Source organism: Thunnus maccoyii, chromosome 20 (assembly GCF_910596095.1).
Source record: "Thunnus maccoyii chromosome 20, fThuMac1.1, whole genome shotgun sequence".
Taxonomy (NCBI): domain Eukaryota; kingdom Metazoa; phylum Chordata; class Actinopteri; order Scombriformes; family Scombridae; genus Thunnus; species Thunnus maccoyii.
In genome coordinates, this window is record NC_056552.1 from 8,981,270 (window position 1) to 9,003,261 (window position 21,992).

Below are 21,992 nucleotides of genomic sequence, written 5' to 3' on the forward strand. Positions count from 1 at the left end.
GTGTTTCACTTTTCATTTTTATACAAAACAACAAACTATACATATCAAGTGAGACAAAACAACAGTGAAAATGGAGGCAGAAAAAAATCTCTGCACTGAAAACAGGTGAGAAAAAGCACAGTATGTTACTACCAGGCCCTCAGACACTGATATGCATCCAGATAACACAAAGTTTTGCCTACACTGGACTCTAAAACTATTTTTTTTCTTGCAGGTATAAGTGCTATAGAGGCACTAAATCTTGCAGCAACCACTTGAAAGGGGCAACAAATCACACTTGACCCTTAACGTGACATTTGAAATTGCTTTCAAAAGCAGAGAAAAGTTTTCTCAGTGTGCACTGGTAGATAGAAGAAGTCTACTGAGGCTGAGGCAGAGATACAGGTAGGCTGCAATGGCCACTGGCACTCTAACACAAAAGAAAAAAAAAAAAAAAAAAGACAGATGAATTCTCTATCACTCCATATAAAAAGGCCTTCAGTCTGCTCTTGTAGCCTATTGGCAGGCATATTTCACAGATACATTTGTAGGAGAAATGTTTGCACTATCCAGAATCAACCCCGAGAGCCGTTTAACACATTTTTAACCAACGCTTTGGTCCTGTGGTGGTTTTGGCAGAAATCATGCTTTCTTGCATACGCCATAGTGCAGATTTCTGAAGAGTCGTTCCAAAAAAAAATCAATCCAAAAACATAAAATACAGGGGAAATATTTAGGAGTAGTTATAAAAGTTTTGGCTCTAGAAATGAAATAAAAACTCATAAAATACTAAAAACTCTGAACACAATAGGAGTTAAAGTCAGATTAGGGGCATGACTTGAGGACAGTAAGGATCTGAGGTTGATTCTGGACAAGACCACACTCTCTCCTATTTATTTTGGTTGTGCTGCTGAGAAGGAAAAGAGCGTAAATGTGAGAAATGCTTCGATGGAAAGACTGCAACATGAAAAAAAACAAACACATCTTGGGAGACTGAGAAAATACTTGAGAATGGCAATCAAACAACCAAACTACATGAAATCCAGACCAGTGTGTATGTATTCAGATTAACACACACACACATACATACACACACACACACAGATAGACATGTCAAGGTAGTAAAGCATAGATAGACAGATATGATCAATATATAATTATATGCAAAAAGGCAGACAGACACATACAATCAATGACCCTCCAGCGTCATTTAAACAAATCAAGTCATGTTCACAGAGCCGGGGAACACACCATAATGAACAAAACAGTGTCATTTCTAAAAAAAAAAATAAAAAAAAAATGAGGAAATTGAAAAAAAAAAGATAAACACATTGTAACATATCTTCCTCAATCTGAGGACTCCCCCTAACACAAACACACTATGAAATGATAAAGTGGTTGAAGTCGATGTGTCTTGTCTTGTGTGTGTGTAGGGGCTTGCATACCTTTAAGGTACAAAAGAAAAAATGCCAAAGAAAATGTGACTTAAGCACAAGAGAGAAAAAAAAAAAAGCACTGCAGCATACAGTATCACTACTTTATATGTCTATGTGACTAGTTTGACTGCTTTCTAGTGTGATTACGAGGATATCCTTGTTGCATGGCGGCTGAAAAGCAGGTGAAGAGGTTTTGGTTCTGTTCCAAATGTTCACATTCTGTTTAGCCGAGCGTACGCTGCGTTTCCGACGAAAGCCTCATTTTTTTTTTTTTTTATAGTTCCTGATAATAAGCCACAGTACGTTTAGTGCAATTTGTCTATGTGTTTCTGCTGGGCTTGCCTTAAAGGAAATATACACACCTCTGAAACCGTAAACCTACCATAACACATTGTAGAAAAGCGTGTGAGTGTGTGTGTGTGTTTGTAATGCAGGAAGAAAGTGAGTGAATGTATGTATATTTTTTTTTTTTGAATAGAACTTCTTCATGTAAACACTTAAAAATAAAAACCTAGAATTAGGCACAGAGTCGTCATTTAGTCTCCCCTCCTCATCCCTGTTCTTCAGCATAGGTAGTGGTGGGTTATCAACTGGCACAAAGTTTGAAATGGTTTGTGTGTGCGTGTGTGTGAAGAGAGGAGCAACTCTTGCATTCAGGGCTGTTTGCAGACCCTTCCCCTTTTAAAAAAAAACAACAAAAAAAAACGTTAAAATAAACATTTTCCATCTGTTAGTCCATTGCATTGCACACATTCCCGGATCTTTATAGGTGAATTATAAGTGCCTGTGTTCAACTCGCACACTGACTCCTTCGTCATGCCTCAAAAAATTAAACCATAAGAAACTTAAAAACATGCTACAAGGTCGGAGATGGTATCACAAAGAATATACGCCTGAAAGAAGAGTTAACCTCTCTCCACACAGGGTTGTGAAGGAATACAACAATCTTACAACAAATAAAAAAGAACCATACGTTGGGGATGATGTGCAGCGACGTGTCGACGGTCTTAACATTCCAGGATGCTGTTGACAGCCGCCTCTAGAGCAGAGTCGGTGTCGGTGTGAGGGGGTGAGGTGAGCTGAGGGGAATTGAGGGGCTGGATGGGGTGGGAGGAGAGGTTGTGAGACGCCTGGTAGTGCGTCTGTCCTCCCGACGTTGCTGCGAAAGGTGAGTGGTTACCTTGGGGATAACTGTTGGCAGCGATGAGGCTGTTGTTGCTGGCGCTGCTGGGCCCGAAGCGTTGCTGGGATCTCTTCAGTTCCAGGACGCTCTTGTTTTCTACGTGCGGAGGGTGGAGTCTATCTGCCGCACCTGTTCCCGCGGCCCCACCCCCTCCCGGGTCTCCGTACCCGGGCTGGGAGTCTGTCCTGTATGGTGGCTGCGTAGAGCCTCTGTCTGACTGATTCCAGCTACAGCTGGGCGGCTGAGAAGGGAAGGGATCTTTGAAAAGTTTGGATTTCACCCCACAACAGAAGTCCTCCATGAAGCTGTCTATAAAACAAAGAAGACAAGAAGAGTTACATAAAACCTTTCTGTGGGAGAAATAATTGCTCCGAATGGCTTCACCCTTCATTAGTTTTTACCTGGATCCACTAGTACCATGCGTTTGTCTTGTGTCAGGTTGCTGCGCTCCTCTTGGTTGAAGGTCCTGTCAATCATCACCATTTCTGACGATGGACTGGAACGCTGCGGGGAAGTGAGAGGCTACCTGTTAACCTTGTGCCTGTCATGACATGAAACACATATATGTATGAAAGTATTTGCTCATGTGTGAACCTACCTCAGCTTCCACCATCAGTAGCCGTCTGTACTTGTTTACCATGGCCTGGGTCCTCATCAGCACATGAGTCGCTACTAACTCAAATTCCTCATCCACTGCGAATAGTAAAACACAAAAACTGTAATTGGATGAAAGAACTTTCACAAACGCAGGAAGCGAAGTTGTAGAGTTGCAGACTTAGCGTGATATAATTTAAAGGTGTACCCTGTGAGAACTCGTCCTGGCTGGGCGGAGCCCCCTGGAACACGTGGTAAGGGAGGAGTCTTTGCAGCGCGTCATCGATCGACGTGAATCGACATCGATCCGGTGTCTGAACTCCAACGTGATCCTTCCTCAACTGTTGTAAAATCCTGAGGAGACGGAAGGAGGAAAAAGACAAACTCCTTTAATGGCTGATGACAAGCCATACGAACACAAGACTACACATAAAATGAAAAACAAATATCTAAATAACACACAGTATGTCGACAGACTCACATTCCTCCTCTTGTAAGTGGTGGCGGGGCAGGCCTCTTCTGTGCACTGACCTATCGAAAATGAGTAAATAACAGAGTTAATACCATCAACATCATCCCTATCATCCAAAAATCAGCTTAAAATATACACAGACATGCAGAGGTGCAGATTAAGTTGTGTACCTGAGAGTTTAGGGTTGAATCTTGTGTCATGGTTTTCATGGCTAAAAGAGATGATACAAGTAACAAACAAAAAAAACTCATTAGGTCAAAGTGCTGCAGAATTTTTACACTGAAAAAATTATTTAAGCAATAACAGTTTTTGTTACCATGGATGCTGCTGAGCTGCACCTGTCTGTCCTGTTTGAGAGCAGGCGATGAAGAGTTCTGGAAAATAAAAATGAAAATGATGTTGATCAGATGAGAGTTTCCAGGAAAGAGACACAAACACAAGAGCCAAACAGGGTGAAAATGAACTAAACGCCATCAGTAGCAGTTAATTTCTTTTACCTGTCTGTAGTCTTGTTCCTGTGTCACCGTACCAGGTAAAGGGGACAAAGAATTGCAGTTCTGAGTTTGAGTCACTAGGAGGCGCTGCACAGGGCTAGCTGACACTTGGCTTTGACTGCCGACCCCCGCTGTTGCCGGGCCAACCAGCGTCAGCCGCCCAGGAGCACACGATGTTTGCACAGAGGTGGCGCCCGCGCAAGAAGCTCCTGTCCATGTTTGAGTTACACCCCCTCCAACCTGACTGCCACTGACCACTCCCTGATTCAAAATTAGCTGCCCTCCTGGTGGTGCAGTGAAGTTTTGCCCCGCAACAATCTGCACCGCGTTCTGACTGGTAATTAGAGCGTTGGAGTTGGGGTCAGTGGGGCCATTGTGGATGGTGTTGGCCTGAGTGAGCGCCAAAGAGCTGGGCAGCAAAAACTGTCCAGGTGGTACATTTGTCTGGGCCTGCACTTGTTGCTGTTCCAGTGGCGGCTGCACTACAATGGAGCCATTGGCTGCATAGTGTCCTCCAGAAGCAGCAGTGTTAGCGTTAACTACATTAGCCATGGTGGTGGGAGCGGGCTGAAGACCAAGGCTGTAGACAGTCTGTGCGCCAGCTTGATGGGGTTTAGGCTGGATAGGTCTGACAAGAGTCTGGGTCCCTCCCGGTCCTCTCTGGATGATTATGTTTTGAAGGGGGATGTTTTTGAAAGGTAAGCCGACTTGGCCTACCTGCCCTTGGGTAGGGGCAAACACCTGCCCCCCTGTTGGGGCCCCCGCCGCAGCTACAGGCGCCCCCGGCCTCAGCACAATCTGAGGAGTTCTCTCCAGGCTGCTAAGAGTCATCACCCCACTGCCTGCCCCGAAAGAGCCCAACACCTGTATGTGCTGGGCGGAGCCATTGGGCAGCTGGGACACCCCTTGCAGGAATTGGCCAGCGGGGAACGCAGCTGTCGCCGTGGTAACCACACCCACCCCACCTCCATAACCCCCAGAGACCAGCTGGGAGGGGAAGGGAACAGGAGCCTGCACAAGAGTGGGAGCGGGCTGGGAGTCTAGTAAGGCCTCCTGGGCCAGCGTCTGCTCCGTGATGTCGGCCTCCAGGAGAGACTTCTGGAGGATGTCAAACGGCTGGTCCTCTCCCCCAAGACCCACCCCTCCAGGCGAGGTCCCGGTCCCCAATTCATCCTCGATAAATGAAAGGCTGCTGGAGAGCTGGAGGCCTTCCCCGCCTGAATCGTCGCCAAATTCACCCATTGTAGAAGAGCCATCCTTGAGGCCAGTGTTGGAGCCAGCCTAAATGAAGCATTTAGGGATAATGAGAAGAGAGTGGAAAACTATTTGCATGTGAACTGCATAAAAGACAGCTTTCCCCGCAGGCTTGTGTCTTACATTAACTATAAAGGAACTATACTGTAAACTTTTAATCAAATAGTTTACCATTTTGGTCTCCTAACACATTAACATTCATCCAAAAGTGCATTTCCCCCTGATTAGGACTCACTGTGTCACTAGCGAAGAAGGATCCATCTGAACCATAAGCTGCATTTGTCACATCATCCTCTTCAATCTGCAGAAAGAAAAAAAGACGGTCAAACCAACTCAAAAGAGAATGGACTCGGTTATTTTATGCATTAAAGTCAAAGCATCTAAATAAGTGATTCAAAGACACACTAAAAGGTTGGAAGCAAAAACTCTCAAAATGGCAGAATACAGTAAATAATCTGCAAGAGTCACTCACGGACTTGCTGTTGCTGCCATGGAGATAGTCATTCAATGCATCCACATCTCTGAAAAAGGTACAAAAGAGGTTTTTAGGGGCCTAGGACAAACATCTAATCTAACATCTAATGTTCTTAGCTAGTTCAGAGTAGGTTGGCAGAAAAGGTTTTACAGTAAATCTCCACTAGACATTTAACTTCCCTAATTCTACAAAAGAGGAAAAAGATAAAGCTGTATATACACATGGTTTTGATTACAAAGAGGAACCCTCATAATATTGCCTGTCTAGTTACATGAGACATAAGGGCAAATATAGAAATGTGTAGCCACACTGTGAATTGCCCGGTGAAGACAAATATCAGTGCATTCATTCATAAAGTGATGGTATATCAGTTTTATAAGAGGGGGTTTTTACCCTAAAATATCCAGAAGACGGCGATCGTCCTCATCATCCATGACACCTAGAAGAGTACAGGGGGGGGGTTATGAGTATGCATGGCTAATAACTTGAATACTCAAAGGAGTAAACCTCAATTAATCGCTTGTTTTTTGTTTTTATTCTGAGGTAGGAGTGTATGAGCTGTAAGGGCTTAGCTTATCGTGTTAGCATCAAGGACATCTCACTCACAGATTTCCAGCAGGGAGCATGGATTCAGTCATTTAACACCCTTTGTTTCCAGTAACAGGATGGGCTGCAGGGTGAGAAAATGCAGTTGTAAGATTACAGAGTTATATGTGTGAGATAGAGGGTGTGGGAGTGTTGAGAGAGCGAGGGAGAAGACGGGTGTGTGGATGGGAGGGGGGGTGGTGGAGGGGGACAGATATGTTGTTCAGTGCTGTGGGAGATCAGTGTTTAAGTAAGGGCAGGATGTCCTTCATCCCCTCCTACAGATGCATGCCTCTGACACACAAACTTCCCACCCATTACTTCCCTCTGCTGTCCCACATTGGTTGTCTCTCGTGTCTGCACGGAGTGAAAATGGCCATTTGAGTGTAAATAACTCCACCCTGCTCCATTTAAACCTTGAATAGTTGTTTGAGTTTCTACATTGGAAGAAAGAGGTGTTGGCTTTATGTTGTGTCAGCCAGCAAAAGTATGTAGCAGTCTCGGTACTACATTTTAAAAGGGGAAAATCACTTATTTTGGCACTATCTTGATCCAGCATAGTAGTGGTTTGTGAGTGTTTGGATGTCTATCAATTTACTGTCTATTTTTATTTTAATAGTTGTATTTAACCAATGCAGATCATGTGTTATAAGAATATTTCATTGGTCATTTATGCAGTAATTGAACATAATTCATTTAGAGGTTAGTTTATACTGTGTCAAAGTCAAGGGGAATTGTAGGCTTTGTGTTCCTGAGTCGGTGCAAAATGTAATGACTGCAATGCTACAAAATGGCTGTTACCATGCCATAGGCTGTCTTTACAGCTGAGCCACGTTCATCCTCCATCTTTGGTTCAGGGAGAACAAAGAACGACAGGGTTGCAGTTTAAAAAAAAAAAAAGGCTGTTTGAACTTAATGTATTATGAATTATAAATACTAATAAATCTGCTAAAGTAAATGATATGACAGAAAATCAAGGTTTTAAATATTAATGAAAATACAGCTATTTTCCCCCTCAGACAGGACAAGCTACCACAGGCAGTGAGGCACTTTTGTCGTTCAAAAGTAGACACAATACTACAAAAATGTGATTAAAAACCCCATGTAAACCTATTTATACTTAAACAAAAGTACGGAAACGGCGATTAACATAATGACGTTTTATTTAACGACGACGCTTCCAATATTGACTGTAATGTAAAATAAATATAAAAAGAAAAAAAACAATATTTTAGCTCACTAATCCAAAATCACCAAACCAACGTCTTAACCGTTAAAGCCGACGTATAGTTAACGACTCATACTGACGGTTGAACATTTATATTCAACCAGAATTCAAACGTTAACGTTAAGGCAAAGCATTAGTGCCTAATCTGACTAAAATAACCATTTGAGGTGGCAAAAAGCAATGTTTTTGAAGATTTTTCGACAAATTTGGTAAGGGTTGACAAAATGAAGCCGTCTTATCCGAACAGTTTGAGGATTTTTGTATAATTTTGAGCTGAAAATCAGCCTCCCAAATCCGCCCTTTAGCATACGGTGCTTCGACGCCACCATGCTAGCAGTAGTCCCTGTTGTAATCCTGCCAATGCTGCTGTTGGGTTTAGAAAGCCGGCTAATGTACAGCTTGCAAGTTTTATTTCCAAAAATAGACTGAATCGACAGAATGATAATCGCATTCAAGCAGCACAAAAACGCCCGTCGTCGACGCTGACGTGCTTCTTTCTTTCTCTGTTGGGGAGGCTTTCATTTGTCCTCTATGTGGCTCATCTGCCAGCACGAAAAACGTCACATTTGTCTCGATATGCCGAACCGACGCGTTTCAATCGCGGGGGTTTTCTACCAGCCGTTGTTCTGGTCGGGAAGCTCTCCGCGACATTTTAACGGTAAACATCGGCCTTGTTCTGGGGTTAGCTAGCCACGATGTCGACGACGCCTGTTTTTGAAACGGTCGGTTGGAATTCACCGAAAATGCTAAAGGACAAAAACCGTGTCGATCCATAAATATTTATCCCGATTAGCATAACATAAAGACGACTCAAAGAGGCGAACCCTTTACTCCTGTCTCACTCCTCTTGAAACCCAATATCTCCATTTGGCAACTTTTAATTTGCTCCCCCCCTCCTTCTCCTCCTCCTCCTTCTTCTCCCTCTCCCACTCATATATTTTCCTCACTGTCCCTGTTCTGTCTCGGATAGATTTTTCTCTCCGCTCAAACTCTCTTCCCTCCCTGAAGGAAGGGAGGAAGGAGGCTGTGTTGTGTTTTTTCCTTGAAATTTTTATCACAAAATTATAATACACTCAAAGGGGAAACTCACCGTCATGAAAAAGCAGTGCCTTGTCAACGGGGTTTCCTCGCCATCACCGCACGGGTTGTTGGGGTAGTGCACAGAACAAGGCAACCCAAAAAGCATCAGTCCACAGCGGCAGCACACGACTCTGCAAGTTTAACACATAAAATGTACAAACATGGGACGAATTAATTATCAACACACATTTTTTTTTAATCCAAAAATATTAATTATAATTGCATGTTTCACTGCCCCCTATGAATAGCAGATATTAGACTTTACCATTACCAACGGTAGAGGGCGGGCCTCTGATGTGTGTGTGTATGAGTGTGTGTGTGTGTGTGTGTGTGTGTGTGTGTGTGTGTGTGTGTGTGTTTGTGTATTTTTGCCACACCTTGACGTCGCTCAGGTGTGACAGTTATACTGTGTACACAAGTTAACTGTTAATCCACGTATTTTACACATATTTATTTAATTATATCAATTAGCCTATTGCTGTCTAGTGTTTGTAATTATGTGTGTTTTTTCACGTCTTTTGTTACTTATGTTTTATTGTTTGTCTACTGTTTTATAGTCTTATATCTTAACTATTGTACTATCATCAAACTTATTAAAACTAATTAACCTACTTACACAGACGAAAATCAAAAGTTTTAAATAAATACAGTGCCTACTCAAGTTGTTGTTTTGAATTTTTGTATTTAAATCCCACATTAGATATTATTTTTTAATTAAAGCATATCTCTTTGATCTTTCTCTGTACACCTATGCTGTAAACTATATATGTATATAAATACCATAATATTAGATTATGAATAAATACATGAGATGTCCCATTTAATGCTGTAATGAAAGTGCAGCATACCCACATATTTTATACACATATATTTAGCCTGGTGCTGTCTACTGTCTGTAATTCTGTGTGGGTTTTTTATGTCTTTTGTTGCTTATTGTTTGTTTTTTACTGTTTTATGGTCTTATTTCTTAACTATTTTACTCTTGTGAAGTGCTTGTTCTGTGAAAGGTGCCATACTAAATAAACTTTATTTCCTTACACAGATGAAAATCAAAAGTTTTAAGTTAATACAGTTCCTACTCAAGTTGTTTTGTTTTGAAATTAATTAAAGAATCTCTAATTAAACTTTCTCTGTATGCTTATGCCATAAACTGTATATGAACATAAATACCATAATATTATATTATGAATAAATATATGAGATGTCCCGTTATGTAATACTGTGAAAATAAACAGGGAGATTTTAATAAACATGGCTTAAAAAAGAGCTGAAAGGGTTACTGAGTGCATGTCAAGGCTCAAGGGAAATGTTAATGTGATAGTATCTTATGGAGACTGAATGAAATAAACACAAAACCGGGAAAAAGAAAAACATACATTCACTCATTGGAAAAAAAACAGTAATTGCTACTCTTTCCTTTAATAAGATGTGTAAAACTTAAAACTATTCAAGCTGTATCCACACACTTAAAAGATTAAGATCCAAAAGAGATAAATGTATACTATGCTTGTATTGCTTATAAAACCTGTAAATATTCAGTGCCTATATAGGCCTACTTATCTATATTAGCAATGCTTAAACATTTTAATAATTTCAAATGGTTTATACCCACATTCTTTGTTTTAATGTAGTCAGAAATGTAAGGTATTCGTGTAAATGCTTATAGAGAGACAGTTTTTTTTGTTTGTTTTTGTTGTTGTTTTTGTTTTTGTGTTTTTTATTTCTGTGCCATGCCAAACATTTGGCCCATCGAACATGGGATTACAAGACACCACTATTTTACAAAACATGCATCTTCCGGTGACACATACAAAGTATATACAGAGGGAGCCTGTGGGAAAAAGAAAAGAAAAAATATATCGGATATAAATTACATGCAGAGTCAACTCTTTTTTAAAACTAATTCTTAATTAAATAGCATTTATTGGGAAATATGTTCTCTATATTTCAGAAATTGTACATATAGGCATTAGACCTCTTAACAATATCAAGTGAGTTACATAAGTGGGTTTCAGGTAAGTGACTAAAACCTGAATATATTTTAGGTTTTGTTTGTTTTTTTATTAATTTACATTAATTGTGCAGATGATTTACTACCATGTGAGCTACAGTAGGGGGCGGTGTGCATCTTCAACTTCAGTTTGCAAAAACCACGAAGAAGAAGAAACGTCAACACTTCCGCAACAACATGGAAGCGACAGTAGAAGTTGGAGACAAGCTCGCCGGCGAAACCGGTGCCGTGAAAATACAGGAGCGCCTTCAGAAGCGGCACCAGGCGAGGATAGAGGATGTCGAGCGGAGAAAAGAAGCTAAAGAGAGCCAGTCTGTCGCCGAGGAGAAGGGCGAGTACTTCTCCAGCGCTTTCAACAGAGAGCGGGAGGCCGCGGAGGAGCTGCTGTCCGGTTGCTCCGGAGCGGACCGGGCCACCGTGACTCAGAGGCTAGAGGAGGCGACGGCCAAAACCGTGCAGCTCCAGAAGTTTCTGAGCGACAGCGTGTTGTTTCTAACGCAGTACGAGCTGAGACAGGCGCAGGCGGCTCTCCAGAAACTCCAGACTTCCCTGGCTGAGACGAGAGAGGAGGCTCTACCCAAGAAGAAGTTCGCTTTTAAAGCTCGCACTAAAGCTGCAGACAAAGTCTCAGCGGCACCAGTGTCAGACACACCTTCACCTGATGCTGGCACACCTGCAGATGCTGGTAGCACCAAGGTGGATGAAGCCTCTGAGCAGTGCGGCTTCTCCAACATGAGCGATGTGGTTGTGATTAAACCAGCCGAGGAGATCCAGCAACGAGACGTGCTGTTGACCCATCTGACTAACTGCAAGGTGCGTCTGCTTGGTTCCCCCAGCACGCTGCACCTGAAGCACATCGACAGCTGTGAGATCCTATGTGGGCCGGTGTCTAGCTCAGTATTCATCGATCATTGTAGAAACAGCACTCTGGCCTTCCCCTGCCAGCAGCTGCGGACCCACAACACCACAGACACAAAGGTGTATCTGCACGTCACGAGCCGAGCCATCATAGAGGACTGTAGAGGAGTGAGCTTCGCCCCCTTCTCCTGGTCTTACCCCAGCCTGGAGGAGGACTTTAGTGTGTCTGGCCTAGACCAGAACAGGAACAACTGGAACCAGGTGGATGACTTCAACTGGCTTGCTGCAGGAACACCTTCCCCCAACTGGGCTGTCATTCCAGAAGAAGACAGGAAAACCAGCTGGGACCCCAAGAATTGAACTTTTTAAGCCTCTATTTGCCAAAGTAGCATGTCAGACAAACCACCAAATTAATTGTTTTCAGTCAGAATACACATACATAATCATGTCCATGTGCTTTCATTGGTTTCTTTTACGCTAGCGATTGTCAGCTTTAGTTGGCAGATTTCATTCACTGGTTGTGTTTTACTGCTCTGTGTGTATACAGCTGGGAAAAATGTCAGTTTGTATGACAAGATTAAAGCTGCACTCATGTATTTAAATAAAAATGCACCCGCCTTATCAGCCTAAATCACATGTAGGCTATAATGCAGAAGAACATCTCATCCCCCCTGAGACATTCACTCTTTAGCCAAAATGAGACTTTGGTTTGGAGTAGGGCTGAAACAAACTATCGATTTGTCAATTATTTTTTAAGTTAATTGACTAGTTGTTTGGGCTATAAAATGTTAGAACATTGCATATAGGTAGATATTTTATTAATCCCAAAGGGAAATTTAAATGTTACAGCAGCCAACAATGAGGTAAAAGAAACAAATGCAATTAAAGGCTAAATTATATACAATAAATAAATACACTAATTCAAATATAAAAAAATGAATAGAGCGGAAGGAATAGAAAGGTCAGGTGGATTTTGCTTCAGGAGTAACGTGAATGATTGTCCATGGATGTCAGAATTGAGTGTGCTAAATATTGATACCTGAGTAATGTACACAATATATATTGATACCCGAATAATATGATCAATGTTTCCCAAAGCCTAAGGTGCAACCTCAAATGTCTTGTCTGACCCAAAGATATTCAGTTTACTATCACAGAAGACTAAAGAAACCAGAAAATATTCTGATTTAAGAAGCTGGAATCAGAGAATATTTGTATTATTTCTTTGAAAAATGACTCAAAACGATTAATCGGTTATCAAAATAGTTGGCAATTAATTTCCCTGTCGATCGATTAATCAACTAATTGTTGCAGCTCTAGTTTGGAGTACTTTAGGCTTAAATGCTCACCCCACAATTAGTTAAAAGAGCAAAATGTAAAACTGTCAAACAGCAGTGAGGCTTCAGACAGAGAAAGCTGGATTCTCCAACTCTGTGATGATAGATTCATTTACAGTTTACTGATGACACATTACAGGATATCTCCAAAGCAATAAATATGGTCTGATTGTGTCTTATCAAACATTGGTATTGACATACTAGGTGTGTCTAGAGCTGCAACAATCAGTCGATCCATCGATTAGTTGCCAACTGTCATATTAATTGCCAACTTTTTTGATTATCAATTAATTGTTTTGAGTCATTTTATTAGAAAAAAATGTCCAAACTCTGATTCCAGCTTCTCAAATGTGAATATTGTCTGGTGTCTTTAGTCTTCTATGATAATAAACTGAATATCTTTTGTTGTGGTCAAAATAAAACATTTGAGGATGTCATCTTGGGCTTTGGGAAACATTTTTCAAAAAAGTTTCTGACATTTTAAGGATCAAACAAGATATTAAACAATAATCAGTGATGAAAATAATCGTTAGTTGCAGCCCTATATGTGTCAGCTGAGAAATAACAATAAATTGCAGCACAGAAATGTCAAAGGTGTTTGAGGTTATTTACAAACGTCACATAGTTTGTCCATCAAAGAGCACTGATAAAATGTGCCACTATGTACATATGTGTACATATATTGATCGAAATTCGAGGGCAAAGCTATTCTGCTAATGGATCAATTACAGCTCAAAATTCACAAAAAGGTAGACATTCACTAAACTACCTGTATAGTCAGAATGTGTATTAAAACTGTTGAAGCTGGCAGGTGATCAGCATAATCATGTAGTCCTTGACAGGTCAATTATCTGACATAAAACATTATGCAGCCTCGAGTCTTGATACAAACTGAGTCACCTTTACATATGAATTGTTGATTAATCAGACAGGAGCACTTTAAAGAAGGAAATGTGCGTCATTGTAATTGCAGCTTTAAATTTAGAAGTACCTTTCACAAAATAATAATGGTAATTTTCTGTTTCCTGTTACTCAATAGCTGTTATTATTGAACAAACCTGAAACCTATTCTATAACAAATCTACAGTACCATAAAAAGGACTATGAAACATTCAAACACATTATCATTTAAATGCAGAGCACTCAAAAGTAGGTAGAAAATTTGAATAGAGAACAGATAAAGAGCCTTGTGATAAAAACTGATTATTACTATTACTATTATTCTGCTCACATCCGTTGAACCCTGACTGGCACTTAAAGTTTGAATCTTACAGAATGAAACTAAATCTCTGTATTTTGTACTCTGTCTCAAGAATCCTTTTTTTTTTCTGGTGTTTTTATTGGTGATTATATTTTTAAAATATTTTTCTGTACAGTAATGCATACAAATATACCCAGCCCACTTACTGCACTGCATGCATTTTTGAATCACTACAAACTAAAATAAAGAATACCTATTCACCTACCTTACATGGATCTTCCTTCATGTTTACATAAATTACTAATAAAGCTTTTGTATTTGTAACCTACAAGAGAAATATTAGGAAAGACAAATTGTCAAGTCAGTTTTTATTTGTATAGCTCAATATCACAATCTTTACAATCTTTATAGCGTACAACATCCTTTGTCTTTAGACCATCAATTTGAATAAGGAAGAACTCCCTAAAAACCCTTTTTAACTGGGAAGAAAATGGAAGAAAGCTCAGGAAGAGCAACAGAGAAGTGATGGACCAAGACAGTATAGTACAGAATACAGAATAGATATACAGAATAGACCAAGATAGCACAATCACAGAAATACAGCACATTAAATGCATGCAAATGTATTAAATGAAGTAGTCCACTTTGTATTTTTCTCCAAATTTTTGAGATCAAAATCAAGCAACCTTTTTCAATTTTTGAGCATCTGTTCACCAGAATATTTCAAGGGTTTGTCGAGCCAATACCTGAAAACTACTTAATTCATGCTAGATATGACCAATAACTATATACTTAAGTTTTCCACAATGTGGGAAAATTGTCTTTGGCTTCACCATACAGTGTTAAAAACAACAAAAGCCACTTCATCAATAAAGAACAATTAAAAAAGAAAAAATACAGTTATAAAAAATAATTTAAAATACAGCCATACAGCTGAGTAAGTAACATTGCAGCCACAGTGAAGTTTGAAGAAATCCGAATAGAAGTTGTATCAGACACAGTGTTGGTTCTACCTGCCAAGATAGCAAGTGACAATAAGTTAATTATTGAGAGCACTTAAATGTAATTTATTAGCTTGCATTTTCCAAGATGGCTGTTTTTGTTTTCTTATTTCCATATAGATGTCTAACAACAATATGTCCGTCTAAATTCTTAGTTTTATTATCCTATGTAGCTATAAATGAATTATTTAAACATACAATCATTCAAGAGTAGTTGAAATGTGAGTGTGAAAACTCTGTCGTTCTGTGAATGGGTTACAGGGGCTTTATTAACTCATCCTATCTGCTCTACCATGAAGATATCCGGTTTGTGTTGAACTTGCAGACCCCTGTGAATGGGTATGCTCCACTTTCATGTCCATGGTCTCTGTCAGCCATGAGCTGATGCCATTACAGCTCCTGGTGTGTTCAATCAAGGAGACCATGACCACGTGAACGCTCAAACCAATTATGGCCCCTGGCAGCAGCTTACGATCAGGCTCATCTTGTGTAGAGGGATTTCTGCAAATTGGATCAGGCCTCTTACAGGGGCTTAGCATGACGTACTGCAACTTTGAGTTTAATCATGAGGATCCTCGGCAATCCTCCACCTCTCCAGGACGACCGAACATCACGATTAGCCTCACCTGTGTGTTCAGGAAGAAAAATTGGTAGAAGTTGGGAAAAATACAGCCTTATGAGATTGGAAGTTTCTGGCACAATGGGAGAGGAGAGAGCTTTGAAGAAATAACACTCCTGTGCTCCTCCAGGGTCCTTCTGGCTCCTTCATTTCTGCTGTTTTGCTGTGGGATGGATTACAGCCTGAGCTGAATCTCCTGTCCTGTTGGACAAACTAGAGGAGACCCTGACAACAGAGAGACAAGGAAACAGGAACTGGGACTGTAGCTTGGAGCATTACCCAAACTAAGGGGCAATCAAGAAATCTTGGAGCTCCTGCTGCTTTAGGTTATCATTTGGCTCTCTTCTTTACAGGCAAGGACACATCTCAGATTGAACAATGGCTTTGATGAAGGTCAAGTTTGATCTGAAAAAGCGAGTGAAGCTCGCTCAGACAGTCTGGTTCATGTACTGGTTCGCTGTAATGGCCGGCGTGCTGGTCTTCAGCATGGGCCTGTTCTTTAAGATCGAGCTGCGGAAGCGCTCAGAACTTATGGACAACAACGAGAGCCACTTCTTGCCCAACTTGCTCATATTTATGGGTCTATTAGCCTGTGGCATCAACGCCTTCGGAGGCAAAGTCTGCTACGACTCTCTGGACCCTGCAAAGTTTGCAAAGTGGAAGCCCATGTTGAAGACCTTCTTGATGTTCTGCGTGGGATTCAACGTCCTGCTTGTCGTGACGGCCCTGCTGTGTTTCTTGATGAGGATCCCTCTGCAGTTCACCCTGGCTGAGGGTTTGAGGAACGGCATGAAGTTCTACAAGGACACGGACACACCGGGACGCTGCTACATGAAGAGGACCCTGGACCTGATGCAGATGGAGTTTCGTTGCTGCGGAAATGACAACTACAGGGATTGGTTTGAGATTCAGTGGGTTAGCAACCGCTACCTGGACTTCAGCGCAAAGGAAGTCAAAGAGTAAGTCACAGAGCCAAAAACATTTAAACATTTAAAAGGTAGAGATGATTTATGAGTAGCAGCTATTTCAGTGTAGAAATATGTGTTTGATGTGTGATGTGACAGTGAAATGACTCTTTTGGAGACTGTCATTGAGTCTCAGTGTATCAAGGTGGAGGGCACTGGGGTGGGGTGATTTAGGGGTCGTTTATACAAAGTTAGTGTTCAGTATAAGTGGATTTGAGGAGGAGGTGGGTCAGAGCAGGTGTATTATTCACTTTCATCCACCGAGGATTACCATTACAGAAATGGTGACAGCAATGGGTTGCAATGGGACGTGTCACTGGGGGCAAGAAGGGCGGAAGAGGTTACTAGGCAGTTTTATGGATAAAGTTGGGAGGAGGGGCTTTGGTGATTAGGTACAGAAAAAGATATATCGGGTCAACCGGGCATGAGTGGGATTAAAAGTACATACAGTTGTTCCAGTCCAGTGATCTGTGGCCCCTTTGTGACAACCTATTACACTGACTTTAGCAGCAGCAAGTATGCAGTTTGCTTTGTGAGAACAACCAAAGGCTGTTACAAACGTTAGCACATCATTAGTGTTTAATCTCCAGGATTACAGTTCAGTGTCCTTCAAGAATCAGTGTCCCATCCAATCAGCTGACGACCTGGCAGCGCTCCAGGAACAGCACTGCCCAATAAAACAATTTGCTGGAGATTTTAAAATCAATGTAAACAATGACTACCTAGTGACAATAACACTGAACAAGATGGTAGAGAAGTGATTAGCCAAAGCTTTTGTGATACAATAACAGGTTAACCACAGGGCAAGGGAAAGTAATGATAGAAAAGGCCGCTCTTAATGGCACATTTCAAAGATTCCCATGGTTTTTCAAATCCATATTAAAATACTTACTGAAACATCAGAACAGCCATCTTTTTAATGGCTAGTGCATTAATTAGTATTCAGAGCTTCACAACTCTTTACGTATTAAGAATAGTATTTCCTGTATGTTCTGTTGTGTTGACCCAAATGTTTTATCTGGCGTTGATGTTTCTAGAAATCACTGATCCATATCTGACCCTCTCAGGTCTTTGTGATCCAATCACACTCGTCTTTCCATTGACCTACAACTATCAATCACAGCTGAGATCCGCTCTTCAGATTGAGCACTGACACAAATGTCCTTAATTGGTTGTCTGAACACTTTCATGTGATCACTTGGAACACATTTATCAAAAGAAAAGGATTGTGGTAAAGCTCCGTAATTTAAACTATGACTTCACAGTCATTGTTCCCTATTTACCTTACAGACTAATAAGTGTCATATGTAGGCCTGCATGATTGAGACATTATCAATAAGCATACAGTAATTAAACAATAAACGGTAAGAGTTGATGGTAGGTGATGCTTGATTGATGATTGTACATCAGTGACAGTGGCACTCAAGCTCTGCAAGTGGTAAATACAACAAAAAAAGGATAATAATGAACACAATAAAGGCATGGACAGTGTAATACCTCATCAGCTCTGCAGTATGCCGCCTCTGTGACACTTGTGCTTGATTTTTTTTATTCAGTGCTGTTTAGTGTTGAGGCAAGAACATGTGGTAGTATTGGATTGTATAATATTGTAAAATACACCACATCAAAAATGTATTTCTTCTTATACTTATTATCAATTCGGTTTGATGATTGACTGAGGAGATAAACTGCAACATTCAGCAACAATAAACACAACATCTTGTAGTTATTTTTGGTAGAAGAGAAGTCTAACATGGTCTTGCTAATTATACCTCAACCGATTTTAGCCCACACATGCTACATATATAGCATGGCAAGTTCCTGACCTTTAATCTCACCCCACTTTCTCCAACACATCATAACATGACACTAACATGACACTTTGCCTGATCTTCTTAGCCGCATCGGGAGCAACGTGGACGGCCAGTATCTGATGGATGGAGTCCCGTTCAGCTGCTGTAACCCAAGCTCCCCAAGACCCTGCATCCAGCAACAGATGACCAACAACACCGCCCACTACAGCTATGACCACTACACTGAGGAGCTCAACGTGTGGAAGCGTGGCTGCCGTGATGCCATGCTGTCCTACTATGGAGGCATGATGAACACCATTGGAGCCATGGTGCTGCTGGTCACTATTGTGGAGGTCAGGGCCACAAATACACAAATATTCACCTAAATGTGGTACATTTCCCCCTGTAGTAAACACTTTTTTAATGAAATGTTAACAGATTAGTTAAAAATTAATAAGTTATAGTAGAATATCTTTACTTTGCCATGAGATGTGACATTTAAAGATCCCCTCCAGACATGTTTTAAAACATAAAAATACTCTGCTTTGAAATGTTTTTTGCACAAAAGGGTCAACTACCTTGTAAGAAATCCCCCAAATTACCTGAATCTATAAATATACAAATGTTTTTTCATTTCAAAAGTTTAACTACTGGACACAAGAAGTCTCCTATTCCACTGTGAAGTCCATTTTCAGTGTATGTGCACTGGAGGCTTCAGGTTTCCACATCACACTTCTGTTCTGTTCTGTAAGTTGCGTATTGAACCTCGATTGACTTCTAAACTGAGATTAAGGTGAGCTCAAAGAAACTTTTCTAGCCTTCTGGTGTCAAACTCTGCACATACATCATTCTGCAAACATTAAACATCCAAGTGAAGACAAACAATACAACAAAAACAACAAACAATAAAACAAACACATTTTCAAGTGGAGGAGGTCTTTAATGACTGCATAAATGTGTCAGCTGTCCCCCAATAAATTCAGGGACGGCACAGTAACACTATTTAGGAGTCAGGTGAGGCGAAGACCAAGAAATGAGTTGAATAACATGTGTATAAACATGCAAAGCTGTGACCCAGTTGGCATTCTTGTCATCCACCACCTCCTTCCTCTCTTCTGTCTTCTTCCCTCCTTTCCACTCTCCGCCCCCGCCATCAGCAATATCTTCTTAGTGCATCTCCTTCCCAGACGACTCTATCCTCTTTACATCATTCCTCCTACCGTACTGTCAGATTACCCTGCACCACTTTTGGCATGTATGGGAGTGCAGCTTACGTACAGTATCTCACCTGCCACTACCCAAAGGGTAATCCTAAAGCAGCCAAATGGCATCTCTGCTCTCTTCAACTCTCTCCTCGGCCTCCACTGCCAACATCTGTTGCTGTTGTTGATGTTGTTAAGAACCTGCTTGCCACAAACATGTACGCACAAGGCCTTGAAGTCAATGATAATCTGAGTTCCTCAACTCAAGCAGACAGTAGATAGCACTATCTAGACAACATCTCTGTCCCAGAAATCCGGTAGCTTTAAAAATTTGGATTTTGGCGATACCCTGGAAGCTGATCAGACACACAGCCAGAGGAATCCCAGATTTAACAGTAGTTATGCAAGCGTCCCTATGCTGACACAGATAGTGGGCTCAGAGATGGAGTAATGAGTTAATCTGGGGGAGGTGACCAGGACAGACCCACTTCCTGGAATTTGATCTCCTGATCTAAAGTCACCATTCATAGTAACTGGCTTATTAACTTTTCTGTTGATACAGTTGAACTTTAGGCTGTAAATAAGTTCAAGAACTTCTAAGATATTTAAATGATTCTTAAAAACGTTATCAGCTATAATAATGATGGTTTCCTTTAATGGTCATTTTTATGCACTTTCATACATACTGATACAGGTTTTTGTCAACTTTTTTCTGTTACATACAATTTATATAAGAACATGTTAGAGGTTTAGGAAGCTAACAATGCAGTCGCAACAATGCTGGTTGAGTCCGTCCAGGGATCTCTGTTGCATGTCGTCCCCAACACTCTTCTCCTTTCATTTCTTGTCTGCTCCATACTGTATACTATCTAAGAAAGGCAAAAATGGGCAAATAAGAACATCTTGATAAAAAATATGTACACTAAGTCAAACAAAATTTCATTTATTTGAATGAAAAGTTGATTGGATTTTTAAGCTTTAAACATGTACCGGGCCTTGGGAATTTTCAGTTCTCTTTCCATGTGGTAAATAATCTCTCACAGTGCTCATCAAAGGTTCAAGTTTAACTGATATTTGTTCCTGTCGTTTGCAGATTGCAGTGACCGTGGGCCTGCAGTATGTGGACAGCTCCCTGTCCACCCTGGCTAACCCAGACGACCCGGAGAGCGAGAGCGAGGGCTGGATCCTGGAGAAGACAGTGAAGGAGACGTTCACCGACATCATGGCTAAAATGAAGGCCATGGGCAAAGGCACCAAGGTGGAGGAGGGGGATGAGGCAGCAGTTGCAACGGTGAGCTGAGATAACCCCTCCTGCAAAAACTGACACCACTCCCACCTGATGAGGAGGACGGGGACGTGTGAGATTTTTTCTACCAACATTTATTATGTAGATAACAACCTTCACACACATATTTGGCTACGAACTCCTTTTAAATGGACTCCTTACAAATGGACTCCTTGCATAAATAATACTGTATATTTAAACATAGAGAGAGATAATGAGAAGAATGAGTTATTGGTTATGGTTTTTCATTTTGGTTTCCCCCAACCAAACAAATCCATCTCAAGCTCCAACTCTGCGTCGCAAATTTACTGTTTTGGTTTCCAACACTCTGTGGATTTGGATCGTTCTTATTTCCATAAAATGTGCACAATGATAAGTCAAACAAATGTGATATGTATTGATAAATGTCAGATGCTTTGCATTCACAAATAAGTATGTAATTTTTCCTTTATAGTGTTGTCAGATAGTTTGGCGGGGAGAGCAGGCACTTAGGATGGGGATGGTGGTTGCTATGCAACCCCCCCTCTCATGGAAATCAGAGGTACAGATGGGAGATATTTACAGGCCAAGAAAAGCAGCGTTTTATTTTTGTTGACCTATCTATAGACTTTGGCTTGTAGCTGATACTGTATGTAGGGAAAAAAAACAAATTAAAGCCCACACCCACCTGTTTTTATACTCCAGACCCCCTTTGTCCACAATGAAAACTGGACCTGCTCCCGAGATGGAGTAAAATTATGAATTGAATGAATCAGGATGTATTATGCATGAATGTTGCAGCACATGGTCAAACAGTGAGGCATGGGAATCAGGAGGTGAGCCCCAGAGAGAAGCAGGGGCGACTCCAAACCTGTGGAGGACGAGTGAAATTGGCAGCTAAATCTTGGCTCCTGACCCCTGCACTGTAATCTCAGATCCTCTTTGATGTTTCCCTTGTGCA

At 41.0% G+C, this 21,992-nt stretch overlaps 3 protein-coding genes across 4 annotated transcripts; 2 read left to right on the forward strand and 1 right to left on the reverse strand.

Moving 5' to 3' along the window:
• Window positions 1-11: 11 nt before the first annotated feature.
• On the reverse strand, window positions 12-9,244 carry bicral (BRD4 interacting chromatin remodeling complex associated protein like). 2 transcript variants are annotated; one of them, XM_042397256.1, is made up of 14 exons: window positions 8,525-8,782; window positions 7,274-7,318; window positions 6,494-6,557; window positions 6,281-6,326; window positions 5,885-5,933; window positions 5,648-5,713; window positions 4,162-5,439; window positions 3,981-4,038; window positions 3,835-3,875; window positions 3,674-3,723; window positions 3,401-3,546; window positions 3,197-3,291; window positions 3,000-3,102; window positions 12-2,907 (listed from the first exon to the last, which is right to left on the reverse strand). In XM_042397256.1, exons 4-14 carry the CDS (start codon window positions 6,319-6,321, stop codon window positions 2,423-2,425), a joined length of 2,412 nt encoding a protein of 803 aa, XP_042253190.1. In that variant the 5' UTR covers window positions 6,322-6,326; window positions 6,494-6,557; window positions 7,274-7,318; window positions 8,525-8,782; the 3' UTR covers window positions 12-2,422. The 2 variants fall into 2 exon arrangements, with proteins under 2 accessions (XP_042253190.1, XP_042253191.1); XM_042397257.1 differs by lacking the exons at window positions 7,274-7,318; window positions 8,525-8,782 and adding an exon at window positions 8,791-9,244.
• A 1,646-nt stretch (window positions 9,245-10,890) lies between these two features.
• Window positions 10,891-12,717, forward strand: tbcc (tubulin folding cofactor C). Its single transcript, XM_042397258.1, has one exon. The coding sequence runs from the start codon at window positions 10,969-10,971 to the stop codon at window positions 12,007-12,009; it is 1,041 nt and encodes a 346-aa protein (XP_042253192.1). The 5' UTR covers window positions 10,891-10,968; the 3' UTR covers window positions 12,010-12,717.
• A 685-nt stretch (window positions 12,718-13,402) lies between these two features.
• Window positions 13,403-21,727, forward strand: prph2a (peripherin 2a (retinal degeneration, slow)). Its single transcript, XM_042397482.1, has 3 exons — window positions 13,403-16,766; window positions 18,672-18,918; window positions 20,861-21,727. The coding sequence occupies exons 1-3, from the start codon at window positions 16,186-16,188 to the stop codon at window positions 21,065-21,067; spliced, it is 1,035 nt and encodes a 344-aa protein (XP_042253416.1). The 5' UTR covers window positions 13,403-16,185; the 3' UTR covers window positions 21,068-21,727.
• The last annotated feature ends 265 nt before the right edge of the window (window positions 21,728-21,992 follow it).